At 44.0% G+C, this 23,636-nt stretch overlaps 1 protein-coding gene across 1 annotated transcript in view; it reads right to left on the bottom strand.

Annotated features, from left to right (window-relative positions):
* Positions 1 to 3,196: 3,196 nt before the first annotated feature.
* Positions 3,197 to 23,636, bottom strand: part of LOC142586336 (uncharacterized) — a 69,392-nt gene continuing 48,952 nt past the window's right edge. Inside the window, exons 20-27 of the mRNA XM_075697586.1 lie at positions 22,987 to 23,073; positions 15,746 to 15,937; positions 14,082 to 14,246; positions 11,506 to 11,701; positions 7,365 to 7,503; positions 6,672 to 6,856; positions 5,527 to 5,591; positions 3,197 to 3,898 (exon numbers count right to left, since the gene is read on the bottom strand). Coding sequence (XP_075553701.1) covers positions 3,483 to 3,898; positions 5,527 to 5,591; positions 6,672 to 6,856; positions 7,365 to 7,503; positions 11,506 to 11,701; positions 14,082 to 14,246; positions 15,746 to 15,937; positions 22,987 to 23,073 — 1,445 coding nt within the window. The 3' untranslated portion in view covers positions 3,197 to 3,482. The remainder of the gene's footprint in view (positions 3,899 to 5,526; positions 5,592 to 6,671; positions 6,857 to 7,364; positions 7,504 to 11,505; positions 11,702 to 14,081; positions 14,247 to 15,745; positions 15,938 to 22,986; positions 23,074 to 23,636) is intronic.

The following is a 23,636-nucleotide window of genomic DNA, read 5'->3' as shown; positions in this document are numbered from 1 at the left end:
CGCTGGTTTCCGCGCTAGCAGGCACTGGCAGGCAAACATTGCCTCAAAGTACTATTTTGTCCACAATGTGTGATCGTACAGTAGCCACAATAGCTACAAGGACTGCTCTAGACTTTTGGAAGATCACAGTACTAGACCCAAACCATCAAGGAAAGCACTGTGTTGTGTATATATATGCATCCCTTCTTCCTGACCGCATCATCATCTTTCATAATTAAGTTTGTCCCCTTTCCTTTTTCTCCTGTGCAGAGTAGAAGGCCAGAGCATGCAAGCTGAAGGTGATGTCTCTTCATTTCTAATAAATTATCTCTCTTTCTGTCGCAGTCTGTCGACTGGAAAGCATTGTGGATTACGTCAATCCTTCCACACATATCGCCTGCTCCATTGTTGCAAGAACAAGCTCTGTTAAGAACAATACATGAGCTTGATGATCGAAGGTTATTTTTCAAGAATAGCTTAACAGGCTACATACTCGTTCATGTCTGCATCTTCATACCTACATGGGAGATACAGCTGCTCCACAGCCAATGCGCAGCCCTGGTCATACATGCCTTCGGTCACAAACAAGCCGACTAGCAGAAACTCCGCACTTCTGAATATGAAGTGGCTCTACGCAACAATATCGCAAGAAAATTGTTGCGGAATCTCCCCACTGGGGAATTCTCTTATAGCACGCAGCATGATTTGGAATCATTTCTCATGAAGCTTATACTCTACCCTTGAAACCAAGACTACCGCATTTTAAGAGAACTCCAAAGAATACCACGCACATTGTAAGGATCTCCCCAGTAAACTCCTTTTTACTACCGATCTTGTGTTTGGTAAATGAAATAAATATTGTAGGCTTTTTCTTTCGCATAACTTGCCCACCGACACTCCCGCCTGCGTTCCAACGTCTCCTTTTTAGAAGCTTCTCTCTGCTGTTGCAGACGCAATTCTATTGCTTGCGTTTTCCGCGCACACCCGGCCCACGCAAGCTCTCGTCAGCGTTCTGACTGCGCCTCAGTGAAGGGTTGCGTTTCGCATACGTTTCCTCCCTGCATTCTGACGTCTCCGTTCCTCGTCACTGAGCAGTCTCTTAGAGCGTGGCATAGTCGCAGAATGGGAGTCATGGTTACTACATAGGTTTTTTTTCTGATTTTCGTGCTTGCGTCTTGAGACGTTCTTTGTGAGATTTGCAGACCTAAGGTGAATTTGTTTCGGCGATTGACAACTTCGAAGTCTCTCGTAGTTTTGTTACGCGTGATTCTATCTAAGGAGGTTTCCACATGCCACGCTGTTGCCGTCTATAATGAGCCGGCTTTCGTGCCAAAATCTTGAGACGCGCTGCCGTCGCCCTTTCTCCGCGCGTATTCGACAAAGAGGCGAGAAGGCTCTCTTCTCGGGTTTTCTGCCCGCGATAGCACGGTGATAAGCTGCTTCGTAGTTTTAGCGTGACCGTGTAACGGCGACGCCTATCGCGATTGCCGTATCGTCTGCCAGCGTCACGCCCCCACCGGGCGTCTGAGATTTCCCGAAAAGCATCACAAAGATCGGTGTATTACACGACTGACGTCTTGAACCACGGTCGCGCTATATATTAATTTCAAAACATGCCCACTTAAGGTTCAAGCTCCAATTCTTCTGTGTCCCACAGACAAATAAGTGATAATTAGCAACGCGTTGTTAAATTGAGTGGCGCGTCCTACTTTCTGGAAAGCGTGTGCTTGTTTTTGAAAGCCAGATTCGAATTTATACTTATCTGTTTGTAAGTGGCAGGGATTATTTTTTATTTGTAGTTCATTACTTTAAGAAATGGCACTTCATGTGTTTTTTCTTACTTCTTTTTTTGCGTTCAGTGTGCCGTTGGGCTTCCTGCAATGACTTCGGCGGGTATCAGATGTCGCCGAACCAGTTTGAAAGTTATATCTACATCTTGCAACTAAAACATTCTAAGAACGTTCTAAACATAACGTAATGGAAACATTATAAGATATTCACTTTTTGCAGACTACATGAATGAACCGCCTCTTTCCGCAGGTATCGATAATTAATGACAGGCATCCTTATGGTGACCTTAAGAGGCCCAACATGTATTTTCCTTTTGGTGTTCCGTTGAGTGGAGCGACTACGCCTTTGAATGTGAGTCGTTAATACGAAATAGATGCTGTTACAAACAGCCCCGAAGCGGTCATCTCGGTGCCTTTTCTCGCTGGCCCGCGTCAACGTTCTAGCTCCAGCCAATCATGATAGCAATCACCGTGATGACAAGATGACCACCCCGATCATGACCAATCACGAGCGTTACATGCTTAAGAAATTATTTGTGAATTCCGGTCCAGTGAAAGTATGCACAAAAAAACATTTACGCTATAATTGCTCGTAAGAAAATGGTGCAGCCAACCCCGATTGGCCAGGCAGCTCAATGGCGAACAAGCGACCGCTCGCCCGCGACGCTTTGTTGGTGTTAATGTAACTCCGAGTGAGCCAGTGAAAAAAAAGCAGAAAAATACGAGAAAAAACAGGCCTCAGGAAGACTCTCTGCTGTTTTTTGGTCTTCCTTTTTCCCATTCTTCGTTCACACAGTCTAAGTATCGCTTATTTCTGAAAAGCACGCAAACTCGCCCAAACCTGAACCCTATAGTACGCTCCCCCGCACAATTAGGCAGTTCGCCTTCCCTGGTCCTAAGAATTTTCGACTTGGATCCATGTGTTTTGTATTTCGCCGATTAATATCCCAAACAAGTAGGTACATTTGAAGGAAGTTCCCCTCTGTCCGATACATATAACTTTAACGGAAGGTTTTGTTGTTACAGAAAAATTACCATTACAAATAGCTGAAATCACCTGGTGGTAATAACAAGCGCATGTGCGATCCTTGTCTTCTTCATGTTCGTATGCAGTAGTTCAGGGTATTGTATCAGTTGTAGTCTTGTACACACAACATACTGGTCATTCTTTCCACTGTGAATTTCTCACCAACGCTTCTGAGCGCTGATTAGCCTGAGCGTGCGGGATTGAATCCCGGCTTCCGCGACCACATTTCGATGGGGGCTACATGCTCGTGTACCGTGCATTGTGTAGCGCACTTTACCGGACCCCAGGTGGTCAAAATGAATCCGGAGTCCACCCCTATGGTGCGCCTCCTGATGGTTTTGCACGTAACTCCCCAGAACTTTTTTTTACCCAAGGCTTCCGGGTGAGGTAGAGGAGCGAATGATACTTAATAGTTTATTAGGCGGGCTTACAGCTTCTTGCCTTGCGTATTCATGCAACGTTCCCAGGCATGCAAGCACAGCTGAGCTAGTACCCGTGGTGCGAATGGCAACTAAGAACAGAAGCTGCCTTACGTGTGATGCTGAAGCAATGTTCATGAATTGACCACTCCAAGTCCATGAGTGATTCACAACAATGACACAGGTGCGATATGAATGAAAGAAAAAACGCCCGTGCTAATGATTCAAGCCATGATGGAGAGTAACTGCAAATGTCCATGTGCGCATTCACTTGGTAACGTTAGTGAGCTGATTGAAGTTTTGAAACTCCCAGCTATCGATACTCGTTGTCCGAGTCCTCGGTCGGTACTCTGCTCCAGCACCTCCCGCGTGGTGCTCAGGTCCTTCCGTGATGGACAGCCTGAGTGGCATGTGGACGCCGTCACCACTAGTCTTCTCACCACTGCCGTCTTCGTCGTCCACTTCGTCTTCGTAAAAGTTCTTGATGCCTTTGCAGTAATAAGCCATACAGGCCTGGAAGATGCAGCCGGCTAATAGCAGGGCTGTTGTGACACCGTGTATAAGGAAGCGAAGTTTCTTCAGATCGTAGAGCCAGCAGGCTCCCCGCTCGCCGCACCGGTCCTCCCAGACGATGCACGAGGCGTCCGTCAGTGCGCCATAGATTAGTGGGTACGGGATAAAAGCTGTTGGGAAAAAAATGAAGATAGTATCAATAAAATAAATGGCGCTTATCTCGGGGCCACAAACGCTCATTACTGTATGATTTTTTATCATTATTAGTCGACTCTTTCCAAAGTTATTTTCCTATTGACTAAGAATGAAGTAAAAGTGCCTGGATTAGTTTAATAGATGAACTACTGAATCTATTCACCAGTGAAGAACGTGCTTTCGCGTTAACCTAGAGGGACGTCTATATCGATTTAGTACGGACTGATTAATAATTGTGCCTAATCGAGTACAAAGCAAATAACTATGCACTGTGAGAGCTTTCCGACTGCGATGCAAATCTATCAGGCGATTCTCGATTGCCAAAGCGGCAAAAAGGTAACGTGTGTTTCAGATATATATATATATATATATATATATATATATATATATATATATATATATATATATATATATATATATATATATATATATATATATATATATATATATATATATATATATATAGAGAGAGAGAGAGAGAGAGAGAGAGAGAGAGAGAGAGAGAGAGAGAGAGAGAAATTTTATTTATGTAGCCGGCAGATTGGTGGGGGGGACAACCCCGCCTAGATGGCGGCCAGAAGCCCTTGAGCTCTAGCGGCATCCTCGGCCTGCTGGACGGCCAAAAGGTGGTCTTCGGGGTCCGAGCTGAGCCATACGGTCTCCCACTACTTCTAATTCTCAATTTATGACCCTGTCGGGGCGCCCGAGGGATGGCCCAGATAATGTGATCCAGGTACGCCCTTTAAAAATTTATTCTTCAATTATCTCCATGTCTGTGTGCAGGTCACTTCCATTTGAAACACGGGCAGAATTTGGAAAGACTGCTTTCATTTTTTGCTATTTTGGTCCTTCATCATTGACTTGCACAAGACTACCCGTGCTATAGTTGCAATCGGCTACTCGGCTGATAGAGTGGATGATACGAAATGAATAGACGCGGAGGCGATGAACTATTCGGGCCAAGTAACCAAATTTTGATTAGCACGCATTTCATTAGAAGGCTAATCTCACTAGCTATGTATTCGATGTTCAAATTTTTAAATTCTTCACATGCCCTAAGCTGGTCGGGATTTGTTTTTCTTTGCGGAACACCGGTGCGCAGTTAGTTGTTTATTTGCGCGGTTTTCCATACGTCATATTATTGTTGAATAATTGCGTACAGTCATTCGTGAAGAAGCTGCATAAATCGCCTGTGAAACTTATTGTCTTATAATTAAATGTTCATACTCTGTGGGCTGGTAGGTTCGTATCCAAATACCTCAAAGCACTTTTTCCGTTGTGGCTTCTCCCTGGAGACAGCCACAACAGGTGGTGCTATTTATTTTCAATCTATTTGCTAACTGAAAAGCAGTAGTTGGTCACAGAATATGGCGGTAGCCACACTTATCGTTGCATTCGCCTGAAGTTGCATGCTAGGCTTGCCGCCAAACAGAAACAAATACTTTTGTTAGAGAGTCTCTTTCTCTCTCTCTCTCTTTCTCTGTCGAAAATTTATTTACTTTAATAAATATAAAGCCATCACAGCAACGTTGTCATTTTGCCCTACCGTAACATTGTCCCTTTTATGCAGCAGCATACAATGGCAGCTGGAATGTGGACTTACCGAATGCGTTCATAACTACTGACACGACGATCAAGGAGAGGCTTTTATCGCGTGGTTCTATGCACCTGCACGGAAACAAACATCAATATTTTTTCTCCCTATTTTTCTTGTTTATTAGATATTAAAAAGAAAACTCGAAATGGGGTCGGCTATTTCAACATCACAGGTATGGAAAAAAGAAAACGTAAATGAAAGTAGAAAAGACTCAATAGTCTATGACAAAACGGCAACGCACTAACAGCGCAAGGCCGTAGATTTCGAAGAAAATAAAGAGAAAAAAACTGATTATTAGCCTACAAGAATAACACAAGCATGCACAAGTAGTGTATACAGAGCAAATTCTCTGTCCGTAATCCATAATTATGTATGTAATGTGTGTAGTAAATGCGTATTAGGGCCACTTAGGTATAAAAAGCACTGGCTAGGCATGCGCTAAAATAATGTGGCCCACCGGGAATAAAAAAAAAGGCACGCTTACTATTCTACTCGCATCAATATGTTATGTTGTTAAACAGCATAATTTAAAGAGCGTGACACAGGACCCGAACAAGAACCGCCGGACAGGGCCCTGCTTCTATTGCTTAGCATGTTGTACCAACCACCGCTGTTGAACAGCTTGTTAGTCTGTTATATAAACGACACGCAGTGATGGCGTTGCTTTGTTTTTATCGCTGTTCTGTTGTGGTAAGCACCACAATCCTCCTTATCCTATGAGGAAATGGAGGTCAAATCCCCAACTAATGGACACAACCAGGTAGGGAGAGAGGAGCGTTGCCATGTCAGAACAGCCTGCGAAATTTAAAGCACAAAAAGAAACACTTTACAGGTAGGCTGGAAACAGTCCCGAAAGGAAACTCCTTTGTACGTTAGTAGGCTGCCTATGCCCGTAAAGGCATTTCCGCGTTGCTTACTGGAGCTGGCACTCAAAGAGAAAATATGGACATTTAGGTGAGTGCGACGATATTCGCTCAGAATACTATCTTGTCATATTCCTTGCATTTCGCAAATTGGAAATTCAAAGCGTGCATCAGTCTGATACGTCTCGTAATGCTCAATGCTTCAACATTCGTGTGTATGTTCCTCCTCTTAAACGTATCTCATCTATTCGTCTCAATAAAACAAGGACACATGAAATAAAGTCCTACCTTAGCGCGATGATAGTGGAACCAACGTGCGTGCTTCCCAGTACCACTTGAATCACGAAGATGACACCAGCGAAGATCATCATAGCGTCAAAGCAGTCCTGCTCGCATTTGCTGTTTGAAACATTTCCCGTGTTGAACTTATTCATTCCATGTTCCGACTGCAGGCATAGACAATCCAGAAATTCCTGCAAAGCAAAAGAATTATTACAGTAAAGTTCTTCGTTTATGTTTTCTTTCCTTTTTTTTCCATTGTTTCTTACGACAAAATTACAGCGTTCATCACCGAGACAAATATTTCTCCTTCCAGGAGCCTTCTAAATATTGTCACAGACAAAACCTAGCAAGAATAAATCTCGCGCTAAATGTACAGAGCATGTGCTCCAGATATCTGACCTGGTCTGGCAATAAAGTTAGGTCCATGACCCCGTGGTTTGTTTTGACGCCAAATAATAACCAAGCATACTATATTCCAATGGCCATGCGACAGCAAACCCCTTAAAACAGTTCTTTTCTGTTTTGCTTCTTCATCGTCCATGTACAGATTTAACGCTGTGTGCGTGCTACGTCGGCGGCACTCTTTCTGTCATGACACATATTCTTTTGGTTCGCTTACTGCGAGCAACTAAAGAGTGCCGCGTGTTCGTGGTCAGTGTCATTTGCACTTGAACATGAAGCAGCACGAGGAAGGCTCACTGTCTGATTGAACTGGCTGGCCGGACAGCCTGCAAAGCACGCCGAGAAGTACTGCGTTCCTGTCTCTTGGTCACACACTGGACGATGGACTCTCGTGGAGCAGTCGCATCCGTCGCTGCACTGGTTTTGGATGGTCACTCTGCGAATGCGTGGACAAGGAAAATGGTGTACGTGAAATAACCCGACCGCCGCAGCTTCACGTGCAGGTGCTAGCGCATACACATTTGAGCCATGCTCAGCTCACTGCTGGCAGCAGCTGCACTAGTGGTGGAAATGTCTTGTCGAGCTATCGACAGGTTCGTCCTCGACCTTTTTATAACGACCAGTGACTGCTCCTTGCCGATAGCAGTCCCTAGTTAATGCGTCAAGTACATCCAAACTGTACGTACTAGACTTCTCACAAATTCACAGATCCCGCAATTATGCAACCCTATTTCGGTTTTAAACGCGCCGGAAAGGTATGCAAAGGCTGCTGTGGCTCTAGGTTATGGTGCTTGAAATGCAAGGACATTGCAATAGCCAGGGAATTGGTTGCATAGCAATGTTTCTGCATATATATATATATATATATATATATATATATATATATATATATATATATATATATATATATATATATATGTTGTCACAAGATACCACGACTGTGTTCGACGTCTTGAGACAACAGATGAAGTCACATGGAGAGCGCTCAGCCGAAAGTCATGCGCCACTGGCATTCTTCCTGTATAGCGAGAGTCACATAATGTAATCAAATTTCACCAACGGAAATAATAATAATAATAATAATATTAAATGGCCCCTGAAACGGGTCGAACAAATTTGGTAGACGCGTAGGGTACAGCTTAAGTAGAACATTCGCACCACAATTTAAGTGAAGCGTTACGTATTAATGGAGCTACAAGCGATTACAAGTTACCCTCCTCCCTAGCCATGCTTTTCCTCCTCAACTCGTTCGCCGAGCATCGGGGCTAAGCTCCGCTTTCACTGGTTCAGCGTCACGATGCGGCGTTACATCGTCCACTTCCGGTTGTTTTGGAGCCCGCCCCCGCTCGCGCGAAATGTCTCTCCGCTAGCGGCATGGCCGTCAACCCCAAGCGAGAGCTATCGAAGCAGCGTGCGTTGCGAGCATTCTGTCGTAGCGCCGAACGTGTCTGGTATTCCGGTAATCACACACTAGCAGAACGTTGCGACGGAACGGTGAAGGCATAAACTCAAGCTGATGAAGGAACTTTAGCGACGTACGTGAGCTGCCTGATCGGTCTCCACGGTCCGGCCACCCGTTGGTGCAGAGCTTAATCAACCAAAGAAAGAGCTAATGTTGCTCGAACCAAGTGTAAAACATTTTAAACATCTACAAAAACAACGTGTTAACGATTACACTCCTGCCAAAAATTTACGCCAGCAGCAAAGAAGAATACATTTTGTTACTGCTACTGTGCGTGGTCGAGCTCTATGCCACCAAGTGGCTGCACCGTGCAGACCATTCACATTTGCGCTTCTGTTCATCCCCTGAAACACGGCCAGGCCCTGTCCCCTTGCGCTTGCGTTTACCCTAATACCAGACTCGCGAAACGCTATTGCGTAAGTAATCTTCCGGTGTAAAGTGATGGCCGCAATCGCGCGAATCCTGGCGCCCATCGGATAGCGGCGCTGTCCACTGCGCTGCAGCCAGTCCGCTCGTCTACTGGCTTGCAGAAGGACATGATGTCACAGCTTGACATATTGCCAGTAGCTATGTTTGCAGTCCACAACGCAAAAAAGTCGAATCATAGCGCTCGCGAAAAGACAGACCGAAACTGACTGCGGAGCTCTCGTCAAAGACGGAGCACGTTGTAATACAAGCAGACGACACTTGCTGTGTGCCGGAAGTGCTTAAGTGCACTGAAAAATTGTTCTTGTGCATTCTCTTTATGTTACCTTCTTGTTATAAAAACAAATTAACTAGCATTCGAACTATTACAAACATCATTTGTTTACCATAAAGTTGGAAAAATTATCGATCACGCGCCCTAGGGTCAGCCAATTGGATAGCTCACCCCAATGACGTCATATAGGCGATTTCCGTCATATGGGTAGGGGCAGTTTAAAATTCCGCCTAGCAGTGTGCTGTGATCGGCAGCGATGTGCATCTTTAAAACCTTATAATAAATCACACACTTTACGCGTAGCACTTAGATGTGTCAATTAATGATCAGAAGGACCTACTCTAACGAATCAGTACGTTTCTAGAAAATCGTCAAGATCGTTTCAGGGTCCCTCTAATCCAGAAAACAAACAGCAGTAGCTACTTCAATCTGTTGCCATTTTTGGCAGCTTTTAGCCTCCATTTCAACGAATATGAGTGATACTAAGATTTATGGGACTGTTTTGTTTTCTTCTTTCTGTGGCATCAAGCAGGTCCAATGAAAGAACGAGAGCATGGGCTGCAGTAAATTAGTGTTGTCGCTGTACCCGCACAAGGTTATCAACATCGTGTTTCCCACATGGGCTGCACATTCGCCGTTTCTATTGCATCGGTTTTGGCAATGCAATAATTTCTAAAATGTTACCTCGAGCCAACCATCCTCTCAAGTGCTCAGTCATCTGTAAACCTATTCTAAACCTGGAAAACGTCTTGCAATAGACTAGTCGACAAATACAAACTGTGAAAAGCCAACAATTGCGTTTTGCGAGGAAGTTCAACAAAGAATAGTATATCCATCATTTCTGTCCTATCTGCGACTGAATATTTATTCTGTTAGAGAAAGCAGCTTGTGCTTTGTGATTTTCACACCTAAAAACATCACTGTCTCGTTGAGAACTACCCAAACCTCTTTATTACTTCGTTAAGTAGTTCGTTTGTTCTCCATCATTGGTGACAAGAAAACGACAATCCGTACAGCACGTTTTTTTTTTCTTCCCAACCGTTGTAAAACGAAGCTTTCACGCAGTTATCGATTTCTACATAACAACGTGATCAAAACAAATCTTTCGCTTGTTTTGCAGCACCTCGGTGGAGAAGAAATACACAAATTTTTGACTGCTATGACTTACATGCTCGTTAAAAAAAACCCAAGCGGACAAAATTATTGGGAAGCTCCCCACTACGTCAGTCTCTGTATACTCACTGCTGCTTTTCTACGCTAAACTTAGAGGTAGGCGAATATCAACTTTTTTGTTACGAATAGAATACCAATAACAATGATCGAATATCGAACAATCATACGCACGCGCCTATGTTTTCAGCACAAATATTTATTTCAATATAATGCGGTACCATGCCTATACTTCCTATAGTACAAAAACATTACAGCTAGCTATTAAGGTAGGGGCAAGGAATTATTTTTATACACAAGATCACTAATTCTTCTAAAACAAATAGACGGATAACCTCTCAACTTATTTAGAGCCTGGTTGCAAACAGGCTTTCCAAAAATAAACAACTAGGGTATGACTATAGCTTTCCAAAAGCATTAAATAAATTGTCGCTGACAAAAGGGCAGATATTGGGCAAAAAAATAAAGCTACTGAAGGACTTGTGAGCGGACCACACATCTAAACAGGCTCTCAGGAAGAAATGAGTCACTTAATGTCGTGTAAAATATAAAAACTGAAAACCACTGCACTTCTAAAGACAATAAAGGATAGACTGCAAGCGAGGGTCACAGGTGGCAAGCAATCTTTCACAGCGCAACTGGAAAAAAATCTTGCATTACCTTTTTTGCATCTGCATTGCTTAAAAAAATTTTGTCATTTTTGCATTGTCAAAAAATTTTGATGATCTTCCATACTTTATTTGGCAAGTAGATAACAGCAGAAATACTTACACAAGATTATCTTGCTAAATTTTGGTTAGCTTGGAGCATTCGAAAAAAAACCTGTTCTAATAATCGTGCGAAATATTCGATTCGTATACAAAAGTTGGAATATTCGCCAACACCTAGTTAAATTTCACACAAACAATCAATGAATGAAGGCAAAGCTATCTGCGAAACCCGCCATTTTTTTACTTCGATCTATATAACCGTAAGTTCGCGTCAACCACCTGTCTGGCTGAAATTCCCGTATTGGATTTGCCTTTCTGCAAAGAAACACGTTATCTAACGAGCCTTTATATGGCTTAAAGTGACAGAGCATAAGTGAATCAATAAATAATGCTCACCCGCTGACCGCATCTGGAACCACGGGGTACTGTATTGAACCACAGTTTATTGCCATGAGAGAAGTAATGCCAACTGCTGCGACGAACACCACGATAACAGAATGTATGCCGACTACCCGGGGCGTCGGTTTCACTTTGTGCACGAACACGGCACCCAGCACAACGCCGACCACGCTCGACAAGATGTAAGTTGGGCCTGCGTGTACAGTTTCATTGCGTCACAGTTAGAATCAGTGTCAGAGAACTAAACCAAACATCTCGTCATTCCTGAATCGGAAGGTCACGTGGTCCCCATTGTGCCGTTAAAGTCTTGTGCTCCTAATGCACGCACCTGAGTTTCCATTGCAATATCAGAAGAGGCATCATACACGTAACTAACGACTGTCAAGTCGCCTGGCAGTGAAGGAAGGGAACAGATTCTCCCCAAAAAGCATTCCCTAAGCATTGACATAGATGTCATTAGCTTTATCAGGCAACCGTGGTACGTCAGTTTAACGTCAAAGCCCTTATTTCACGCAAATTTCTGTTTGCCAAACGTCAACGGCGATGTATCCGGCCATGAAGTACGGACTTCTTCGAATATTTAGAAGCGACTTTGGCTAGTGACATGCGTGCTTCCGGGCCCTGCTGCAGTGCTCCAGAAGAGTGAGCATGACAGAAGAGTGAGCATGACAGCACCTATCATTCCCTGTAGCTTTTCGCAACAAAAATTCTATGCGTACACCCGCATGTAGTGGGACGAGAAGAGGTAAGCCAGATTCAACTCCTTCGTGCTCTGATGACTTCGCTCTTGTGACCTGTCACCGGAGGCGAGTTAGATATCTCACCTCTCCAGCGTAGGGTAGCCAACCAGACGTCTTTGTGTTTAACATCCCTACGTTCTCCCTTTCTTTTATTCCCTCCTCATCAGCCGGCACAGTGAGAGAGTCACTTAGGAGTGGACTGAAATCTTTCTCATTTCGTTTTTTCACCCTTTTCTTTCCAGGTGCCAGGACGGCGCGCACTATCCTTCTGTTGAAATCGACGAGCGCCGTTCAAGCCGTTGTGTCCACTGATCCATCGGGCTTTCCGTTGCTCCCAACAATTGACACCACAACGCTCTGCCCCCAAAGTCCGCGTACACTGAAGCGCTCTTCTCAAGTAGCCGACCGAGGTGAGTTGGGATGTCCTTACAATAGCCAACTTCCGGTGACCGACACCGGTGTTATTTAAGAGTTTAATTCATAAGTCGATATAGCTGTTGAGACCAGTAGCCTGTCACCCGCAAAGCGCCTCCGAAACTTTCGAAAGATAGTCTACATTCGCTTTTAATTGTTCCCCGACTTTTGCAACCAAATTCAAGGCGGCTGTTGGGCAAGGTCGGGAGTGTTGTGTGTGTGAGAGAGAGAGAGAGAGAGAGAGAGAGAGAGAGAGAGAGAGAGAGAGTTCGGCTGACAGCTGGGGAAGTGTACAGTTTGGCTACCGCACTGCACGTGAATAGAGCACAACCAGCACGTGAACATCGGTAGGCCATTAGGGAAGAGAAGAGAACATGAGGAAAGATGGCAGAGAGAGGGACATGGAGCAGAATAATCGGGCATGGATGTGGCAGCTGTTATAGCCAACCAGCACTGTGAAAGACAAGTAAGAAAGTTGTCTGCGTATATACTCTAAAACTTTGGAGCTCTGTTAATTCAATACGCTATGTGCACCAACTAACGCAAATGTGCGAATTCCTTGTTGCAGTACCAACATCTAACAACACTGCATGCATTTTATCATGCCCTTTTGCTAATCTTTTCTACATAATATGCCTTGCGGCAAAACCCTCAAATAAAAAAAAACGCACTAATGCGAAACGTGGTGCCATGCGCAGTGGTCTGAAAAGTTTTGCATACAAATGGGTTCGTTTGCAGTAGGCGTAAATTGCCAAAGAAAACGCGTGCATGATCAATCTTTGGCCATATGAAATTTCAGTTTTGTTAAGTACCAGCCCGCAGATTTTTCGCAGAGTGAAATAAATAAAGTGAATATATTTGGTCGAATACCCAAACCCAAGCAAAGTGTTAAACATATTCTGCGTTGATTAGAGCAGCATCGAAAGTAAATATGCATCAGAGGGTCGAAAATCGTTTGGTATCGTGTGTTCTTTGTGTGCCCTCGTTTCTTACCGCTGTGCATTTCTCGGTCTCACCAATTCCAATAGTCCATCTCTTCTCTAGACTGCCCACTGAGCGACTAAGGGGAAGTCCTTTTCCACTTCCTGAACGGTTAGATGACTACCTCATAACTTTTTTTTCACCTAAGCCTGATAAGTCCATAGCTTTTTTTTTGATAAGGTGTTGTGATGGTTCACTGTTGATGCAATGGCTATGAAACTACATATTAGCTTACCGCACGTCGATGACTGCGCTTCTGAGAATCCATCCGTTACACTGATGTGTTTTACAACCTCTGAAGTAAGTTCATGCTTCATTTTTTATCTACGAACTCTACCTGATTACTAACACATCCTTGCCTGATACATTACACCTGAGCTCACCAAGAAACTCTGATTCTAGTCCGACATTGTTCGTGATATGGTTCACTGAACTCACCAGCAATGAGACTGGCCTTGGACGCTGTCTGAGAGAACTGGTGTTCCGTGTAGCGCGGAAACGAAATGTAATAGCCCGCCAGAGCAATGTAGCTAACGATTGCTGCGAGAATCCGAAACACGTAGACGGGATTTCGGGCCAACCTTGCGAGTCCCTGCAATCCCTCTGAAAATAAAACAAAAAGCACACATAAGTGTTACCATGCACGCACAATCGGAGACTTCTATTCAAGTGCTCACATTTATAACGGCTTCAACGTTCCAAATTATTCTGCTACAGGAGAACTGTGATTGCCATGGAGAAGCGTCAGTTTCTGAGCAAGCGCATGGAGCAGATAAGTTCTCAATAACCTTCAGTCGTAATTATGAATGTCACACTAGCATTTATGCGAATTTTTTATCGGAATTTAAGGAAAACAAATAATTTAGCCATTCGGACCCTGCTTTCATCATTTTAAAGCAATGTGCTGTACTGTAGTATCCGACTTCGCTCCTTCGACGAACTGAACACACTTTCCCAGTGCAGAGTAGCCAACCAGGCTCCGCGCTGGTTAACCTCCCTGCCTTTTATTTATCTTTTTCCCCTCTCTGTGCATCAGGTTAAATGATGTTTCACCCCCCACCACCACTACTTTCTTTTTTCCATTACTGTCACTGTAACGGGCATCGTGCAACTGAAAGCAGTTGTTTATCATTTACAAGCTCCTCAATTTACCTGAGGTACATTTGGGAACTGCATCACGTTTATTCAAAAACGCATGTAAATAGGCAACGTAATTACACTCAATAAGACGGTTTTTACCTAGAGGTATCCACACAAATTTTATATATTTCGCTGTGTTTAGGAATAAAATGTACGTTATTAGAACCGTTATTCGGAGGTCCTTTATCTCGAATGTTCCAATCTGATCCGATTCGGATGTTCCCCTGATCGGACACACATAATGTAGATGCGTCTGTTGCTTCAAAAGCAATTTTTGCTCAAGGGGAAACTTGACTTTGAAAGGTGCTTAGTTACATCAGAAGCCACTAAGTTGTACACCCTTGGCTGAGGCCATGTACGGAGATTAACTGCTAAATCCACGCGCACAGACAAGTCAATAGCTTATTAAATGTGATAGTACAAATTGAGGGAAGGGAGGAGGGTGTGCGGAAGCATGAGAGTATATTCATTAGACGTAGTGGTGATAAGCCAAAGAAACGTATGTTTTAAGTAGACAGTGCATCGATTATTTTTACTACAGTGGACATTGACGTATCGTTTTCTTCTGCTTCCGTTATTTTAGGAGGTAGCGGGGTTACCTCAAGCTCCTCAAATGAAGCTTTTGTACCAATACCATTTGCCACTTTATTAGGCTATTTATAACGTGACAAAAATAAAATAACTCCTCTCAACTGAACATAGTGGATAGGGAATACTATTCAACTGAGGCAGTTTGTTCACAGATAAGAAGAGTTTGAACAGCCGGACCGAAAACAGGTATTGAAGGCCACACAAGGGTATAATACATATGCGCTTTTTTTCACTAAAACAGTGAGCATGAAATAAGTAAAAAGGAGCAGTCTCCACCATGTCCGTCCACAGTCCCCTCCCGAAACTTATAATCTTTCAGCTCTGCTGTTTCCGACCAAACAAAAATCGAACACTGAGGTTTAGTGTCCCACCTTTGATGTCCGCTTTCATGCTCGGGTTCTTGCTCATCGCGTCTCCTTTGTTGGCTTCGGCTTTTGACCGAATCTTTTTGGGAAAGAACAGCATTGGAAGTGTGCTGAGGAATAGGCCGAAACCGATGAAGATGTAGCCGAACCACCAGGCGCCGATCCAACGAGGGTCGCCAGGCTGAAGCGGGGACGCACCTGCAAGCGTATGCAAGAAAGCGAAGGCTCACGAGTCGTTCGAATTTGATCATTGGCTGATTTCTAGCGGCTTATTTCGCAGTGACAGCAAAATATGTCTTAATTCATGGCGTTCGTATCAAAGCGCACGTCGTGTATTTTCTTTCGTTAGCTCACATTCCTATAATCATGCCCTACCGGTTGAGTCGATCCTCACACTCAACGTCATGCTTAGTTTTTGAACCTTTGAAAAACTCTAATGCAACCTGATATTCCTAAATGTAAGATGGTGGAAGTAGCGCATTGTAATGATCTTATTAACCTTGGCTACACTCTTAATAACTTAGCGTTCAGCTCTGTCACTTTGTACAAGTACATTATGGTACTGCACTTAGCAAATGGATACCGACCAGGGAATTAGCCATAAACGCAATTTTTCCTTTCCGCCTATAAATGGAGATTGAAATTGAGGGCTTGACATTGGCAGCTTGGTATTACGAATTTTCCGGTGCATTTGTCAATTTGACCTCGTCCATATGAATTACTAATCAATTGGGTTTTATTCGGCGGGCCTCCTGGCCCTATGCCGTTGCTCATATGTCTACATATAACTCATAAACGCTCACGACATATGCATGTCAGCAATTATTAATGCTAAGCGCATACTTGGATATCTACACCGAAACGTTCGAACTGCTATTTCTCACCTACAGCTTATTTTGCACAAATATTTAGTTCGATCAACAGATCCCAGATGCTTCCTCCATCTGGGATCCCTCTAGCAACGCATAAAGCCTCATAAGGCCTCATAAAGGCTCACAAAGGCCCTTGAATCTGGTTGAAATTGCTCCGTTTGTTACATACTTTCTGAACATTATCGTTACGCAAGCGTTTCCTCAGTGAAACTTCGAATCAGAATTCAAGGGGAAGAAAAGATGGGCTACGATAAAACAAACCAACTCTGAGTGCACTCACACGACATTCCAGCTTCTGGCAAGATCCGGGAGCTACAGCAGGAAATTTCAATTTCAATTTTCAATTCAATTTGTTATTCACTCTTTATTTTCTCTTAGACAGAGAAGGAGACAGGACTAAAAGATCGCAAGCTTGACAGAGGTCCTGCCCCCTTTATCAACTTGGCAGTACAGTACACAGGCAAAGATTTTCATTTTTCCAAATAAATACTGAAACAAGATAACACAACACTTATAAAAAGCAGCGCTATGCATTGCAGCACCAAACACAGATATTAGAAAAACAAATGCAGGTTATGTGGAAACGGGGAAAACGGTATAGCTTTAAACTGAGTGCAATATCATTACGTAATTTCACCTAAATCATCACGTAAGTCAAGGCAAATACAACGTTTATTATCGTTTTGGGGACACAGCAGCGTAATTGAGGCCTCAGTCGCAGAGATTCCCGCGCTGCGCATGCCGACTGCCTGAATCACGGCAGCCATTCCGCTGTGTGGTGAAGGGGTGATGCCAAGCGTGGTACAGGGGCCAGAATGAAAAATCCAAGTCTCGCCTAAAATAAAAATTAAAAATGAGATAATGACGGAAATTACGGCCAACGAACAGGCCTATCTAATTCTCTTGGGTCATATTTTTATGTAAATCATCTCACTACAAGAATCTGAACTGAAAGTGTACCAAAAACAACAATTTGGTATGTTTGTCTCGTTTCTTTTTTTTTTCGGAAAATCCGAATAATGTATTGGCGCAAGAGAATGTTCACTGTAGAGTACAGTTCTATGTCAGCGAAGTAAAATAAATGCGAGGAACCAATTTATAGTAATAATGCCAGTAAAAATGTGGCAGATTTTTATGCAAATTTGGGTCTCTTGAGGCACTTTTTCCGACTAAAGTTGCCGATAAGCGCCGTCACATATCGAGAGCTAACCTTTTCAGGTTCAGCAGGCGAAGTTGAACTGCTTTACGCACCGAATAACTTTGTAATTTTCTTGAATAAACCTGCTTCACGTACTTGAGCAACGCTTTCAAAGCACGTCACGTGAGAAATAAATTTTTTTCAGCAAACCTATACTGAGAAATGACTGAGCAACGAAGTAAGAAGGCCTGACTTTTTTGTTACGAAAAGACATTAGATGTTCGAGCGACACGTTTGGGCACTTGGCGTAGAACTACTCGTTTGTCTTTGGATTTGGCGCTCTGCTTATTCTCTGCCAACTGACGTTTGCCCACAGCCACGTTCCGCAAACAGTCCCAATTGAAGCAGATGTGGTGTCAAAGAAATGATCAAACATCTCCTGTGTGACTGTCCTACACAGGAAGACGAGAGGAGCACTTAGACGACCGTCCTTTGATAGTGGAGAAGATCTTGGGCCGTGACCTCGTGCGTCTGTTATGTACAAGGCCACAAAGGCACCGGTGCGTTTCTTGAAATGCACCAGCCTGTATGACCGCCTGTGACTGACTCAGTGATGAAAGTTTGTGTGTGCAATAGTGCAAACTGTGAACTTCCTTCTTTATTCCTTCTCTTTCAGTCCCCTTTCCCCTTCCCCTGTGGAGGGTAGCCTACCGGGCTCAGCCTGGGTAACCTCACTGCCTTTCTCTTATGACTTTTCTCTGTCTCTCTCTCTCTCTGCAAACAGTAAGCGTTATTAACCAATGATATTAACATATCGACTGCTGAGGCGGTTGAGTGTATGCATCAATGCTGTTTATCTCCAACGCGTATGTGATATGATGTGAAGAACCAGCAGTAACGCGTAATGACCTAGTGACTGCTCTAGTTTCAGTTTTTCAAGTGAAGCTTGTATTGGCTCACAAGTGGTGTTGTCTTGGTCACGCTAAAGAACCCCAGTTGCTCCCAGAGCAGAGCAGCTGCGGTAAAGGACGGTTTGATGAGTTCAGAGCTGTGCCGGCGCCGGTGCGTGAGTCATTAGCAAAGATTCCAGCTGCATAGGCGCGTGCTCACGCCATGCGCGCAACCAGTCAGAGCCATTTCGCTCCCACTTGGGAGAGAAAGGGCAGGAAAGGGCTTCCCGCACGCTGCGCCGGCTTCGCTTCCGTTCAGTTCAGTCTCGGAAAACGGATGGACGGCCATGCGTTGTGCGTTCCCCCGAGGAACGGGCAGCGTTCGACGAGCGGCGGCGAGAACTCGCCCGTGAAAGGGCTCGCCGTTGGCGCGCCGATCCAGCAGTTAGAGCCGCCCGAGCCAGGCAATCCGACAACAACGAGAAGATACCGAGCTGACAGAGCGTGAAGCTGAAGCAATCCAGCACCGTTATTTGTGGTTACTTAAAGGGACAAAGCGAAAAATTATTTCTTCTGCATCAGCGAATTACCCTTCTACAACACCAAAAACACCACTCTTACAACTATAAGACGTTTGGCAAGCCAGAAAAAGCGCAAGAACGAAATACGGGCGGCGACGCCTACTTAAGTTCCCGCACCTGGGGGCTGTGACGTCTTGGATTTTGATGGCATCTTCTAGGGCCTACTAATTATATATAGCGGTACAGATTGACTACATTGTGTTCTAAAGGAACAAAATATTAAGCCTGCCAAGTTTCGGGAACCTTTATTCAGCCAACGCGGCCCAAATGCGAAAACATACTTTGGAATTCCTGACGTCACGCTGACGTACCGGCGCTGGGGTTTCGGCGTGAAATTGAAATACTGATACTTGGACCTTCATTTTCTCATCTAATAATCAAACTATTTTTTAAATGGCTGCCTGCAGGGTTCTGAAACAATGCTTCATTAGTCTAAACTGATTTATTGTTTCGCTTTTGTGTCCCTTTAACCCTGACGAAGGTCAAGTGCACGCAGGGCAAGCTTCGCTTAACCCCATCTTCCAGTAGGGGAAACGTTGGTCTTTTTTTTTGCATTTGGTGGCTTCTTGATGAATATTTACCGCCAAGCGCTGTTTTCACAGAACACAGATTTGATACAGCGATGGAAAGTAAAATGTTTGGCTGAGATAACATTCGGTAGACGATGGGACAACTATGAGTAATGAGCAAATAACTAGCACCGTAGTCTCATGAGTGTGCGGCCACCAACATTGTGATGGGCAAGGCATGGGCTGCGAACGTAGGTGCACGTAAACACACACGCACTGGAAAGTCATTAACTACTGCTTTTATACTTCTAGCGCTGAGAAGTAGCTATCCTATAGTTAAGGTTGAATGTAACTTGATGTGACTATCTTAGGTGGTGTTATGCGTAATTCAATTTACGCTCCGAGACTCCTATTCGCAACAATGCTTTTGTTCTGTTATCCTCGGCTCAACTATAAGACTTCTGCAGACAAGCAATGGAAATTTGTCAAATCTTTATTCTCTGTCCCTTTCTCTCTAGAAAAGTTGGCTCCTCTATTTAAATATGATTTCACACTACAGTGTACAGTAATGTCAAATCAATGGTCCGTTTGCCTTTCCCAGAAATTGTCAATTAGTTAGAAATCCAGTAGCATCTTTCCCCAAGAGTACATTGGCCTCATTATCACCATTAATCTCTCCCATGGCACGACCACAAGAGTCATTGGTTCTTGGTGGTCAGCGATCGCTCCCGTCTTCTTCCGCCCCCACAGACCTTTGATCAGCGTGAGAACACCTAGTGTGTCGGCGTTATTTTTCATTCTCATAACAAGTGGCTGTACACTGTGTCTTCATTTTCACATTTGGGACTGCTTGTTGGCATAAACCTTCAAGCACCACCGTAGCGCGCACTTCTGGGAATCCGCTTCTTCTGCATGGTGTTACAGTCAAAGCGGTCGCTTCGAGAGGATGACCCCCGCAGAAATATGCCTTGTAAGCGGTCGCATGGCGAATGCCTTTTCCACGTTCCGGCACGCTCTGCCACTTGGACGATTCTGCATCCAGTCGAAGGACTGCACATGTATGGTGCTTGGCAAGTGTTCTGGCTGTTCCGTGGGCAGAGCCGTCGCCTCTGGTTGCAGAGCCCTGCCGTCGCCAGCCTATTCGCTCTCCTGTCTGTAGAGCAGTGTTTACGTCGGCCGCATTGTTAGCATTTATTTATTTATTTATTTATTTATTTATTTATTTATTTATTTATTTATTTATTTATTTATTTATTTATACGCCTACGTTTCTCCCATTCGGGCATTAGAGTAGGGGGGGGGGGGGGGTATTTACATAATTAAAACACATGAAGTATGCACCACATACATGAGGGAACATTATAACTATCATGAGAAGCCAACAAACAAAGACACCAAGGAAAACATGGGGGAAATTACTTGTACTTCCTCATTGAACTAAAGCAATGATAAATTAATCGCAATGAAAGTGGATGAAAAAAGAAAGCTTGCCGCAAGTAGGGAACGATCCCACGTCTTCGCATTACGCGTGCGATGCTCTAACCAATAGAGCTACCGCGGCGCGGTTTCCCCATCCACTTTCTTGGGTATTTATGTGTTGCTACTAGAACTAACTTTGTTAATGTTAGCCAGCGCCACCACTCACAAACCTTGTCGGCGGATGTGGAACATCATTTCGGCCGCAGGCATCCCGAGTACGTGACATTTCTGGGTGAAGGCAACTGGTCATTGAACCCCCACATGCTACCTGAAGGCATCAATGTTGCCGGATTCAAGACCCTGGTTATGTAAGAACGAGAAGAAAGGTGTTAACTGAGGGGCCCAATTTTTCTTATAAATATAAAAAATTAGCGAACATTAGAGAGACAAAAATACACGTGTACAAATTAGCACAGTCGGTAGAATTAGCATGTGAAAGAAAACGCGGGAACAATACTATTCTATGACGGGCTAAGACACGTGAAGGGAATGTGAAACCTATTGTAGAGGTGCACAACCAACCAAAGTGGGAACGCAGTAACAGCACTGGTAAGCAGCTAGTCCAGAACGCAACATACACTGATTATGGTAAGTAAACACGGCATAGACGACAGGCTCCATCGGTGCTCCTTGGGCCTTGCACCTGTCAAGAGACATGCTTCGTTTTCGCTTCGCTGTAGGTAAGGTAGCGGAGGGCTGATTGTTCTGAGGTCAAGTAGATTATGCTTTCCATTTCGAATATGTGTATCTTGCCCTATTAAGGCTACCTAGGGCGTGACATGCATGTCCACTAGACGGCCGAGGGAGTGGCCACATCACAATTATCGCCTAATAATCAATCTGATGTGATTCATTTAGCAAGCTGCGAAGTGCTGTGCCTTACACTGCATAAGACTGTTAGTCGCAAGGATGAAACGTATTTATATGAATTTCTTTTAGTATACTGTGACTTCCTTTACACCGTACATGTGAAATATTTGGTGACAGTAAAGCTATCTTACAGTTCTAATCTGCGGAAACATAGTCTTCAATACTGAAAGCCAACCAGGAATTTCAAAGTGAGCTATCTATAAACGAACCTTTCTCGAAAAAGCCATAAAAACACCACAGGAAACTATACTATTTGACGCGCTTGTTTAGCTGCCGATTGGCTATGTACACTTGTGAATGGGTAATGTTGAAATCGGCGACGAAAGTAACAAGTTTGGGCTAATAACTTCGGCGCAGAACTATTCTGCATATTGCGAAAGTTTTCCGCATAGCGAAGCAGCCTACAGAAATGCAGATTGCAATCGAGCCGTCCTACGAGCTCCCGGACCGTATGAATTGGTGGACCGTTGATGCGAGCTGGAAAAGTCTGCCTTCCTTTGATGAGAAAGGGCGTAGGATTGGCGAGACGCCATCCCAAGGACATCGACATTTGGATGCTATCTGAAAAGCGAGGTTAATAAATGCCGACATCAAAGAAAAACCGTGCAACAGTAGAGCGGGTTGATAGAGTAAAACAGCCCATAACGTCGTGATTCAAGTGTAGAATCTATACCATGAAATAAGTTATGGTTGTTCTTTTTTTATCAGCCATTCCTTTCGTTCTTGGCGTATCATTATTGGCTTTTCGCTGGTATTTGCATGCCATCAACCGCTTGTTTTTCCCAATGTGATTGTGCTTTAATACGGACAAATGAACTCATTACCGGAACACGGTAGTGCACGAAATCTAAAGTACATGGAACACATTATCTGGCGATCTCAAATAATCTCCTAAAAAAAACACTGACCTTTCATTTCCTCGGGGTAGCTGAGGCTAAGCGAGGCCAGTGTGAAGCCCAAGACAGGTCCCAGGAGGCGGAAGACATACAATGAGCCTAAACGCACACGGAGATGCCAACGAAGATGCAAGTAAGTGTGTGTACGTCCTTTGGAAAAAGTATGCAGGTTACTATAGGCTGAACTGAAATGGCAACCACGCCATTACTAAAACACGGAATCTTGAGCAAGTTTGTATGACTGCATAAGAAAACTGCACAGCGTGAAAAACAAAGTGCGAAAAGTAAACAAGAACACGACAGTGCTAGACCCATTCTCTCTTGCTTTTGGTCCTTGTTTTTTCGCGTTGTGCAGCTTTAAGCGTGCAGAAATTCATATCGACTGTCAATTGCAATGTTGCTAACGCTCTCACAGCTTTTGAAGGCAGTGCACTTTCACGAAATTCAAACTTTCAGCATGGCCCTTAGGAAACTTAAACCAAAGCAGTAATCTGTAGATACTTCTATAAAAGGTGCGTGCAAACTTGTAAGCATTACATTGCATGCTTATTTACCTTTTCATGTTGACAAAGAGTCGGATATGATTGTTGGCCAGACTATTAGCGCGATCACACTGTATTGTTATACGGTTGTTTGCAACACATGACGAATTCCAATTATTA

Source organism: Dermacentor variabilis, chromosome 6, assembly GCF_050947875.1.
Source record: "Dermacentor variabilis isolate Ectoservices chromosome 6, ASM5094787v1, whole genome shotgun sequence".
Classification (NCBI taxonomy): domain Eukaryota; kingdom Metazoa; phylum Arthropoda; class Arachnida; order Ixodida; family Ixodidae; genus Dermacentor; species Dermacentor variabilis.
The sequence above is the reverse complement of the archived record's forward strand: the minus strand, read 5'-3'. Positions and strand labels throughout refer to the sequence as shown.